This window comes from Silurus aristotelis (assembly GCF_946808225.1).
Source record: "Silurus aristotelis genome assembly, chromosome: 22".
In the NCBI taxonomy this organism is placed as follows: domain Eukaryota; kingdom Metazoa; phylum Chordata; class Actinopteri; order Siluriformes; family Siluridae; genus Silurus; species Silurus aristotelis.
The window spans coordinates 7,402,758-7,415,706 of NC_139595.1; the positions used below are offsets into that span (position 1 = coordinate 7,402,758).

Sequence of the window (12,949 nt, forward strand, 5' to 3'; positions counted from 1 at the left end):
AAAAGGTCAGAAGGAGTTACATTGTGTGTTGGTGGATTTAGAGAGAGCGTACGACAGGGTGCCGAGAGAGGAGTTGTGGTATTGATTGAGGAAGTCAGGTGTATGTGAGGGTGGTGCAGGACATGTATGAGGACAGTGTGACAGCAGTGAAGTGTGCAGTAGGAACAACAGACTGGTTGAAGGTGAAGGTTGGACTGCATCAAGGATTGGCTCTGAGCCCTTTCCTGTTTGCAGTGGTAATGGACAGGTTGACAGACGAGGTCAGAGGAGTCATGGTGAGGAGTTCACAGGAGTCATGATGATTGCGGATGATATTGTGATTTGTGGTGAGAGTAGGGAGCAAGTTGAGAAGAGCCTGGAGAGGTGGAGGTATGCGCTGGAGAGAAGGGGATTGAACGTAAGTAGGAGTAAGACAGAGTACATGTGTGTGAATGAGAGGGAGGGCTGTGGATTAATGTGGTTGCAGGGAGAAGAGGTGAAGAAGGTGGAGGAGTTCAGGTACCTGGGGTCAACAGTGCAAATTAATGGAGAGTGTGTTATAGAAGTGAAGAAAAGGGTGGAGTGGGTGGAGAAGAGTAACAGGAGTGATTTGTGATGGAAGAGTATCTGAGAGAGTGAAAGGGAAAGTTTATAGGACTGTGTTGAGACCTGCGATGTTGTATGATTTAGAGACAGTGGCATTGAGTAAAAGACAGGAGGTGGAGCTGGAGGTAGCAGAACTGAAGATGTTGAGGTTTTTATTGGGAGTGATGAGGATGGACAGGATTAGAAATTAGTTTATTAGAGGGACAGCGAATGTAGGACGTTTTGGAGACAAGGTGAGTTAAGCGAGATTGAGATGGTTTGGAAATGTGCAGAGGGGGGACATGGGGTATATTGGTAGGAGAATGCTGAGGATGGAACTACCAGGAAGGAGGAACCAAGGAGGAGGTTTATGGATATGGTGAAGGAAGACATGCAAGTAGTGTGTGTGACAGAGGCAGATGTAGAGGACAGGGGGGTTTGGAGATGGATGATCCGATGTGGCGACCCCTAATGGGAGAAGCCAAAAGAAGAAGAAGAAGAACTTCTTTAGCAATTTGAGCTACAGGAGCTTGTCTGTAGGATCGGACCACATGGGCCAGCCCTCGTGCATCATTCACGTGAATTAGTAAGGTAACACTCAACCAGAGCTGCAGTTTTGGAGATGCTCAAAATCAGTTGTCTGGCCATATCAATTTGGCCCTTGTCAAACTCGCTCACATCCTTACGCTTGCCCATTTTTCCTGCATCTAACACATAAAATTTGGACAAAAATTTTCATGTGTTTTCCAATATATCCCTTCTACTAACCGGTGCCATGAAGAGATAAAGAGTGTTATTCACTTCACTGGTCATAATGTCATAACATAATAATGAATGCCTGATTGGTATATGTCTGTGGTGGTGTTGGAAATTCCTTGATATAGTCAAATATGGAAGTGAAAAATTAAAAGAATGAAATCACATATAATTATTTATTTTGGGTTCACTAAAAAGATGCCTCTTCCTAAACTTCTAATCTTAAAAATTTGCTTGTGGTTAAACTTGTGGTCAAAATCGTATTATCACTGAGAAGCAATATCTTCCACAAAAGTCTCTGTGTCAGCACCTGAGATAAAAGTTACTCGCAATGACTTAAACCAATAGCTGATGAGTTGTATGAATGAGATAAATTTAAGTTGCATTGGATAAGAGCGTCTGCCGAATTACATAAATGCACTGTACATTTTCACATAGAATAAAGAATAAAATTTGACTAAATTTCTGTAATTAGAAGTGCTTAGTTTGAATCGATCCTCAGTGTTTAGTTTTTTAGATCATTCTGTGTAAGTTTTGAAGTTGTTCTGTGTGAAATTTAAGTTACTCTGGATAATAATGTGTGCCAAATTTGGCAGTCAAGTCACTAAATTGCATTTTACTCAGCTTTGATAAAAAAAAAAAACATATGTGAGTGTACATGCATAATGTAACCATTTAATCAAACTAAACCCACTGATGGAACAAAAACACAAAAAGAGATCTTACCTGAAAATCTCTTCCTTTGTGTAAACAAGATTCCCGCATATCTGGAGTCACCTCCCACTCTTCCTAAAACAAAAAATTAAAAAAAGACTATTTGTATTTCCACTGATATAGGCTTAAATAAATAAAACTTTTCTTTCGGCTTCTCCCGTTAGGGGTCGCCACAGCGGATCCTCCGCACGTTTGATTTGGCACATGTTTTACGCTGGATGCCCTTCCTAACGCAACCCTCCCCAATTTATCCGGGCTTGGGACCGGCACTGAGAGTGGCTGGGGATGGTTCCCTGACCGGGGATCGAACCCGGGTGGCAGCGGTGAGAGCGCCGCATCCTAACCACTAGACCACCAGGGGACCTTTTATAGGTTTAAATAAATACAGTATAATAATTAAATTGTCTACTACAACAGTAACTTATCTGTTTTCAAACGTGATTTACTGCAGCTTTACTATGTTCAAATGTTTGTATATGTTATTTATGCATATATCATTTAATTATTATACAAATTTAAATAAATTATATATGCTAGATGCTTATATCTCCACTAATGATCAAAATATCTGTATTTTTCAACAAAAAAAAATGGCATTATATTTTATATAGATTTTTTTATGCATGCTTGTCAACTTGCCATCTACAATTTATTTATATTTTGTTTACAGAAAGATCAAAGGATAAATCCCCAAATGCATTCCTTAACAAGCACCTACTATAAGCTTTAAAATGTCTAAATTAAAGATAGTTAAACTCAATATGTGACTTTTGCATTTTTTAATACTTTTATACAGAAAAACCCTTAATTAGAGTTGTATATAGTTATAAAACCTTAATTAAAACACTTACTTATATATAGTACATACTATATATACAGTGAGGAAAATAATTATTTGAACACCCTGCTATTTTGCAAGTTCTCCCACTTAGAAAGCATGGAGGGGTCTGAAATTGTCATCGTAGGTGCATGTCCACTGTGAGAGACATAATCTAAAAAAAAAAAAATCCAGAAATCACAATGTATGATTTTTTAACTATTTATTTGTATGATACAGCTGCAAATAAGTATTTGAAAACCTGAGAAAGTCAATGTTAATATTTGGTACAGTAGCCTTTGTTTGCAATTACAGAGGTCAAACATTTCCTGTAGTTTTTTCACCAGGTTTGCACACACTGCAGGAGGGATTTTGGCCCACTCCTCCACACAGATCTTCTCTAGATCAGTCATTTTAAAGGCAGACTAACAGGTCTTTGAGGGTCAAAATTCTAGCTGATAGACAGGTGTTCAAATACTTATTTGCTGCTGTATCATACAAATAAATAGTTTAAAAATAATATATTGTGATTTCTGGATTTTCTTTTTTAGATTATGTCTCTCACAGTGGACATGCACCTACGATGACAATTTCAGACCCCTCCATGATTTCTAAGTGGGAGAACTTGCAAAATAGCAGGGTGTTCAAATACTTATTTTCCTCACTGTATCTCAAAAGTGTGTACTTCTCAAGTGTCTAATATCCAGCAGCTCCATGATGTCATTATATATATAAAATACAGTATATATAAAATACAGTCTGTTTGAAATATAAAGTAGTAAACGTCGCTTCACAACATTTATTTGTGGAGCATATAGAAGGCTTCAGACATGATTTGGAAGACCTTTTGGGATGCAGGTGCTATTAGGAGATTTAAAAACTATTAATAGACAGTTCAAAATAAATGTTTCCTGAGCATTTTGAATAAATAAAAAAATAATTTTCCTAACCATATCCTTCTTGTGGGTAATGTTGACGAGGTCCAGGGCAAAGATGATCTCTCGAGCCCCAAGGATGAGCACACCCATGTCTTCCACGAGGAGCATGGTGGAGTAGTTCCTCACTCCTTCCTCCTGAAAAATGTATCCTCCATTTCCTAGCAACAGCAGAAAAGGGTTTAAGTCCCTTGTGTAGTGAAGTAGCTAAATGGAGAGTGCTACTTGTAACAAAGAACAGAAGAGTACTGAGAAATAAAGAAGAGTAGAAGTAGAGTGAAATTAATGCTTGTAAATAACATTCAGTTATCTTTGTGGTTTTAGGGTAAATTCATTTATATAATTTAATTGCCATAATTCTATATTTTCGTAACATTATTTGTGTGTTTATTTTATTTTAAAATGTTATTTCGATTATTTTATGTAATTGCGCCTATAAAGACACGAGAAGATTGCTTATGCAAGGAGATCGCTAGCAGACTGGGACTGGAAACAATGAGGTCAAAGAGTTAAAAACTAAAATATAGATATTTAAAGGCACATTAAAAGTACAGTTTAGAACATTTGTTTATTGATTAATTTTCTTTAGACTTTCATGTAAATGGTTGAAAGGGGGGACATGGTCAGTCGCTCATTTTCTTTTATTATTATTAACTTGAAAACATACACAACAATGCCAGGGTTAAAAAAATAATAATACACCAGAGTTAGTGAAGTATCACTGTGACTACTCCTTCCGAAAAAAAAGATTTGTTTTGCGCATGTATGAAAACGTTAATGAATCTATAGTGCCAGGAACTGGCTAGCAGCTAACTCTAGCGCTAAGAATTCATTAGTGTTTTATGTCCACCTTCAAGAATTCCTCTTGAAAGGAGAAAATCCTGACAATTCCGCATATTGAGGTAGCAAGTGACTGAAGGAATGAAGTAGAGCAGTAAAGTAGGTCATATCTTTAGAAAGTATTAAATGTAAAACACACATATACATCTGTATATACATAAAATGATGTCTAACAAATGTAAACAATTTAACTTAATTTTTTCCATTAATTTAAATTTTATTTAATCAATTTAATTTGTGGCATTTTAATTGATTACTCAATTTTGTCAATATAATAAAAAGTGTATTGCAAAAAAAAAGAAAAGAAAATAATATTTTATGTTATTTAAATTAGCAGGCATTTAATTTAGAATTGTTTTTTAAATGTAAACTGTACAAATGTTGATGATCACCAATGTTAATAATATAAACTGTTAATAAAAAATTACAAGCGATTTTATGTTTAACATAATCTTCCCCCAACTGTACCAGAACTGTACCGAAACATGAATTTTGTGTACTGTTACACCCCTAATATATATGGCTAAAATACACGTTAGCGCAAATTCATTTTAATGCCACTAATTTAATTAATACGTGATTAATGCAGTGTGTATTTCTGTTTAGCAGTTTTAATAAAAATATATAGAAATAAATATAGAAAAGGCAAAATTACAACCTCCAATGCAACACACATTTATGCACGCCGTTCTTTCTTCATTCAGACATAAAAAAAAAAAACTAATCAGCAAAAAAGATTTTTCAATCATTGAACATTTGTTTTACTGACGTGTCAACTCTCAAATCAAGCAGCAAAAAAAACACCATGATGCACACATTCGGCAATTAAAACTGTCTGTGTGGCAACATCGGAAAAGTTCTGTTTGGTGTCCCGATGGTTTTCCTAATTTAAATGGTTTTACTAATAATAAACATGCATATGCATAAAGCATACATATTTATCCCTGCCCATGTTGATTAGAACATTTTTATCCTGAAAATAATTAATTTAAGGTACATTAAGTACAGATAAAAATGTGTGATTTAGTTGAGATTTATTCATAAGTTAGCTCATGATAATCATGTGAATAATCACTATCAAATATTTAAATTTATTGACAGCCCTTAGATAGATAGATAGATAGATAGATAGATAGATAGATAGATAGATAGATAGATAGATAGATAGATCAATCGATCGATCGATCGATCGATCGATCACTTACTGCTCAGGGGAACTGTTTTCCGTGGGGTGCTGAATAAAGGCAAATTCTGGGCTGAAGTAAATACAGCTGGACCCCAGAAAGACAGGATGATAAGGAGAAACAGCATGTCCTTAGCTCTTCTGCTACAGCACAAGGTCATTTTTCAGCCTCTCAAACAGTCCTGCGTGAAAAATACTGGAATACTTTACCATCTGACTTAAAATGACAATAATTTACTTATATGACAATTAAAATAATACATGTAAACTAATTGTAATGATTTATTGTGAAACGTGTCAAACAATGCTCTTTTTCCTAACATGAAGCACAAATTCTAAGAAATATTTTACCAGATTAGACTTTTTTACTTTCTTTGTTTTTGTGTGTGTGTGTGTGTGTGTGTGTGTGTGTGTGTGTGTGTGTGTGTGTGTGTGTGTGTAAAAATGTGTTTAAATACATATCACAATACACAATTTATTTTTATGTTTCTTATATTTATATTTCAAATTATATTCTCCTGAAATTTATGTTTTTAAGTGATTTAATACACTTTTTAAATTCAAGCCTTGGTATAGAAATAATAAGCCAATTAATCATATTTAATGATTATATTAAATAATATAATCACTGTTATCTGAAAATTAAAGTTATTAATATTTTGACAGGTGCCAAATTGTGATGGCTAGACGACTGGGTCAGAGCATCTCCACAACTGCAGTTCTTGTGGGGTGTTCCTGGTCTGCAGTGGTCAGTATCTTTCAAAAGTGGTCCAAGTAAGGAACAGTGAGCAAATCCGGATACATCCGGGTTAAATAACCTGATCCTTTATATCACTCAGGATTCAGGAATCCTTCTCTTCATTTACTTGTCTCACTTGAGTCATTGGCTATCTTGCTACTAACAACATATATAAATAAAATTGTAAATTACACAATTTAGTTGTTCTAAGATGTTGTTAGCAAGTAACTGCAGCAACATGTAGCTGAGTGAGTTGATCAGAAACAGTGGACACAGTGGACTCAGTTTCACGTGTCCTAGGCGTGTCCTGGCTGGGACTGGGATCCGTTTACTGAGTGATTCATAAGGATTTGAATCCGTAAACAGATTCGAATTTCTCATCTCTACAACTAAACAAACGCGGGAACATTACGGCCAGATTAGGGAATGGGGTATAAGGAATAGGTAATGTGGGCCTACTGGCGGCATCAGGTGGCGAAAAAAGAAAGCACAATCACACAAATGCTCCCCTGAATTCCCTGGAAATTTGAACGTTCATCATAACCCAAAAGACACCAGAGCAGCAAATTGTTAATAGACAGTCTAGCTAGCCGGCTCTGTACATCTTCCTTGCACAATGATATTAAAGTTTAATCTAAACTAATCTAATCTAATCTAATTAGTTAAGGCAAACTGTATGTAGCATCTGCAAACCACAGCATCACTTCCTTCTTCTTGTGAAGTTGTTTTCACTTCATTTAAATGTAAAAGTCACGCAGATGCATTCAGAAGAAAACGATATAAAGTGTTCTTCTTTTGGTGTTCTTTTTTGGCTTCCCCCATTAGGGTCACCGCAGTGGATCATCCGTCTCCATACCCCCCTGTCCTTTACATCTGCCTCTTTCAAACCCACTACCAACATGTCTACAATCACCACATCCATAAACCTCCTTCTTGGCCTTCCTCTGTTCCTCCTTCCAGGCGGCTCCATCTTCAGCATTCTCCTACCGATATAACCCATGTCCCTCCTCTGCACATGTCCAAACCTTCTCAATCTCGCCTCCCCACCTTGTCTCCAAAGTGTTGTTGTTTCTAATTCTGTCCATACTTTTCACTCCCAACGAAAAGCTCAACATCTTCAGCTCTGCTATCTCCATCTCCATCACTAGCTCCTGTCTTTTACTCAATGCCACTGTCTCTAAACTATACAACATCACAGGTCTCACCACAGTCCTATAAACTTTTCCCTTTCACTCTTGCAGACACTCTTCTATCACAAATCACTCTTGCCACATTTCTCCACCCACTCCACCCTGCCTGCACTCTTTTTTTCACTTCTCTAACACACTCTCTATTACTTTGCACTGTTGACCCCAGGTTCCATGAACTCCTCCACCTTCTTCACCTCTTCTCCCTGCAACAGCACCACTCCACTGCCCTCCCTCTCATTCACACACATGTACTTTGTCTTTCTCCTACTGACTTTCATTCCCCTTCTCTCCAGCACATACCTCTACCTCTCCAGGCTCTTATCAACCTGCTTCTTACTCTCACCACAAATAACAATATCATCCGCAAACATCATGGGCCACACAGACTCCTGTCTGATCTTGTGCGTCAACCTGTCCATCACATTTCCTGCACCACCCTCACATACTTCTCTGACACACCTGACTTCCTTATACAGTACCACAACTCCTCTCTCGGCACCCTGTCGTATGCTTTCTCTAAATCCACAAACACACAATGCAACTTCTTCTGACCTTCTCTATACTTCTCCATCAAAGCAGATAATGAGTCTGTGGTGTTCTTCCTCGGCATGAAACCATACTGTTGCTCACAGATAGTCACCTCTTCTCTCAGCCTGGCTTCCACCACTCTTTCCCATAACTTCATGGTGTGACTGATCAACTTAACTCCCCTGTAGTTACTGCAGGTCTGCACATCTCCCTTATTCTTAAAGATCGGTACCAGCACACTCCTTCTCCATTCATCAGGTATCTTCTCACCTACCAGAGTAAAACTCCACTGCCATCTCTCCTAAACCATATAACGTAATAGACAGAATATTCCTAATATTTGTTGTGTCGGGAACTCAAGTTCAACCTGTTCACACACTGACACACCACACCTTGTATTTCTCAAGCTGAGAAGTAAGGGAGAACTTGTCCCGTTATATTGAATGAATTGATGAAATGCAGACATACAGAGTGAAGTTCTCTGTCTCTCTCTTTTTTTTATTATTGAAAGTATACAAGTATAACTCACTATCCACAGTTAAAAAAACAAAAAATAAATAGAAGATATCAGAGGGAAATTCTCTACCGAGTTCATATCTGTCTCGAGTTTTACAGAGTTAAATGCCACCTAGCAGCCAATTAGAATTAGTTGTTTCTGGGTGAAAAATGTGATCCTGCTGAAAGCTGCCTAGTTAGCATTCGTAAGCACTAGTAAGCAGGCAACATGGATGCGCCCAAACACACAGAGAGGATCTCACAGAGTGATCCAATGAATCGTATACTTAATTATGTTTTACCAAAGCTTCTGTCATTACAGAATTAAGATTTAAATTATATACACTACAGATTTTACATTAATGTAACGGCCTACTTGTTACTAGTGTCTGCATCATCTTACTTTTGCACACCGTCTAGTTCTTGGTATATATTCAGTATAAATCAGCAGCATAAAACAAAATTAAATCCTGAATCTGCTACTCAGGCATGATGTTAGCACCTTCTGTCAGCTCAAACAGCGCAGACTGAGAGCTATTTATTTGTGCATAAATCAAATGTTTGGCATTTACTACGAATTCCTAAAAATAAAATGCAAAATAAAATTGAAAGCATGAAAACTTTATCTCATGTGCAATCAGTACAATCAATATACAGTACTGCATAAGGTAATGTTTTACATTTATTTATTTTTTTTACAAGATTTTTGTTGCTCGGTCATACTGAGAAGTGTATAATAAAGTATAGTGTAATAAACCATGTAATGAACAGACACCGGATGGAACATACCTGTATAAATCAGCAACGATGACTAGATTAAATCATGCAGTTCTCTGTTACTCCTGATAGTAAACACAATCACGTGCTTAAAATAACCAAACTATAGCATGCGCTCAACAGAAAACTAACCAAAAACTACCCGTAATGTGTTCTCTCTTCATTAATAGAATATTTACATGTTTAAGACCGTCATTACAGCTGCATAAAGTAATCTTTTACATAATTTATTTTTTTTTTTTACAAAATTTTTGTGCATACCTTCTATAAGCTCAAATAGTGGATACTGAGAACTGTATAATAATGTATAGTGTAATAAACTATTTTCAGTTAGTGATTGTGACGTTTCTTTATGGGCGGGGCTTAAGTGAAGGCAGAATTGTATTTATTTATTTATTTATTTATTTATTTATTTATTTATTTTTTAAGTGGAGGCAGAAAGATTTTGAAAAGGTTTTGTTGGTTGGTTTAACCAGTGTATATATATATATATATACCTTTATCACATATGATACAATTTTTTCAACTCAAATAAGCAACAGGAGCATTATTATATGTAGAACCTTAAACAGATAAACTCGATTATTTCATTTTAAAACAAGCCAGTAATATAAACTCAAGATTATATGTGTTTTGGAATATGCAGATTATAAATCTTGGCAGTTGATTAAAAAAGTTCAGTTATTGAAATCTTTAGTCTGGACGAATATTCCTGGTCTTTTCAAAAAGATTCCTAAGAATTTGACCAGTAAGAAAAAAAAATGTAATGCAATGATGTATTGATCAACATGACATAGTGCCTAAATGTAAATACCATGGAGGTGAAAAGAGCTTAAACGTATACCAATATGTGTATTCTATATTGCCTCACTCACAGAGAGCTGCTGAAGAAAGAGGCTGGATACAAGAGACCGGGGCCAGTGCATCTGTAGAGAAGTAGGGAGGTGAAGGAGAAGGTGTGGAAAGGACAAAAAAAAGGGCATGGAGGGCAACGAGGCCCATTTTTATCATAGAGATGCTACTGACTGGGAAAATGTACATGTGGGCAGACAAGTACCGCCTTCAAAAACATGCAATTGCGTGCACTTAACTTTGACAACCCGCCACCCAAAATTGTACAGAAGTTTAACATCTACTACCCAGACCTGATTGACAAGCGCTCCACATGTCAGTACATCCTGGAGCCGGCCTGGACAACAAGGACTCTGGCATCTTACGTTATCATGCCATGCCACCATATGAGGACATAGCATTTAAGCTTGTCAACCGCGAATGAGAATACTCCCTTCGCCACGGCTTCACCAATGGCATGTTCCAGCTGTGGTTCAATTTCAAGAGTTATCGTTTCAGGAGATGAGGGTCTGGGGCTTACAATTGAAGACGTGGACAAACAGTTATGTAACCATCAAAGGTATAAATTACCATGTGGATTCCCAGTGCAGGATTTTAAGGCATTCTGTGATGTGTAATTAATCTTCACCTTTGCACCAGGCCTTATGAAAAGAAATGGGTGAGCGGATGAGAATATTGAACCTTGTACTGAGTGTATATTTTTGTAATTGATCTTTCCCAAATAAACATTTTCCAGTGTTTGTCTTTTTTTTTATATTTGCAATAAAAAAAAACTTTTCTAAACATTTTTTCTTGTCTTTACTTAGAATCATGGGTCTGTTCACAATAGGCTTAAAAAACTAAAAGTTTATTTAAATCTGAAAACAAATCAGTTCTTTACAAAATATTAGAATGAAGTTACATACAATGAGCAATAAGAAAGGTGTAAAAATTTAGCTGAATGAGCTCCAAGTTTAAACAGCACACATTTTAAAAGCAGTGTGTGAGATCTGGACATTTGATGTTTGATTTCTGATAAGACATGTGCAGTGACACCTTCACAACTGTAGATAAATTATGTTTTAAGTGATGCAAACAAATATTTTCATTTTTAATATGTGTAATTTTTACCTACTGTGTAGAACAATCACAACAAAACAGAAATATGGATTGTGGTAAGATAAGGTATATAATATCAAACTTCATTGGAACAAGTGCGACTCACTCCTGATTTACCGCGGTTCGAATATCGTGTCCCCGGTTTATTGCATTTGCCACATAACTAATTTGTTTAGCTGATTTTCCCGATCTCTCGTGGATAGCACAATAGACCAAAAAACTTGACCAAAAATGTTTTTTATTATTAATAATTATTATTATTGTTATTATTATCATTATTAATAATAATAAAATTAATTATTAATAATATTTAATAATAATTAATAATTACTGTATTCTGCAAATGTATTCTTTGTGTTGTTAAGGTGTGTGGGAGGATAATTTACAGCTTAAACAATAAAAAAATTGGTGGCGGCATCTGTTTATCTGTGTGTGTACGTGTGTATGTATATATATATATATATATATATATATACATATATATATATATATATATATATATATATATATATATATATATATATATATATATACACACGTACACACACATATACACATTTTTTTATAGTTATTTTTTTGTTATTATTTATTTCTTTATTTTTTATGTTTTGTATTAAAACTAATGCCCTCCCTCTTATTTATTGCTCCTACTGACTTTTTTTTTCCACTTTTCTCCAATGTAGAACTCCACCTCTCCACGTCCTTCTCAACCTGCTCCCAACTTCAAATCCACAAATCACAATATCGCAAAATGAACAATAAATAAATAAATAGTTTCTTATTTTGAGTATGCTTCTATATCCCTTGCCGATCACTTATAGTTGCTAGCAAGAAAAGGTTAGCATTAAAGGGGAAGGTTTTTAATTAATTAATTTATTTATTTTTTAAAAGGAAGTCTGAGTGAAATAATAAAATGAAAACCTGATGGTTCCTACAGAAATATAATAGAAATAGTTAGCATTAAAGGCGAAAAACAAATGTAGCTGTAATATATGTACTATTGGTATCAGCATTCTGTGATAAGCCTGCCCTCTAGCGGTGACTTATGTAGTGCTGTATTAGTAATGCAGTTCTGAGTAAAGACCATGTGAGTTAACACGACCCAACCGTTCTGCTGCGTATTATTCTTCTGTCAGCATACACAACAATAGCCAAAGATGTTTGTTACATGATTGAAGCAGGATGAGTTAAAGATGCTACTTATATATAGAAAAATCTGCTTCTTTCTTTGCAATTGTATTTGCAATACAACTGTCAATATCTACAGCGTTCCTCTTTCCTGCCATTATGAACATAAAAACAGGACATAGCATGACAACTAAACCGCTTTAACCAACATTTAGGTCCTAAAACAAATGTTGATTACCCATTCTCAGGTTGACCAAGAACCAGTTCCTGGAAAAGTGAAAAACACGTATAACCTATACACGTTTGTTAAAGCTTCAGGCAAGAGAACATCAA

At 35.8% G+C, this 12,949-nt stretch overlaps 2 protein-coding genes across 2 annotated transcripts in view; both read right to left on the reverse strand.

Annotated features, from left to right (window-relative positions):
* The window catches only part of LOC310717523 (semaphorin-4E-like), a 55,943-nt gene extending 49,969 nt beyond the window's left edge, over positions 1-5,974 (reverse strand). Inside the window, exons 1-2 of the mRNA XM_083525702.1 lie at positions 5,832-5,974; positions 3,802-3,947 (exon numbers count right to left, since the gene is read on the reverse strand). Coding sequence (XP_083381828.1) covers positions 3,802-3,947; positions 5,832-5,970 — 285 coding nt within the window. The 5' untranslated portion in view covers positions 5,971-5,974. The remainder of the gene's footprint in view (positions 1-3,801; positions 3,948-5,831) is intronic.
* The window catches only part of LOC310717519 (semaphorin-4E-like), a 66,632-nt gene that overhangs the window by 14,548 nt on the left and 39,135 nt on the right, over positions 1-12,949 (reverse strand). The window lies entirely within an intron of this gene.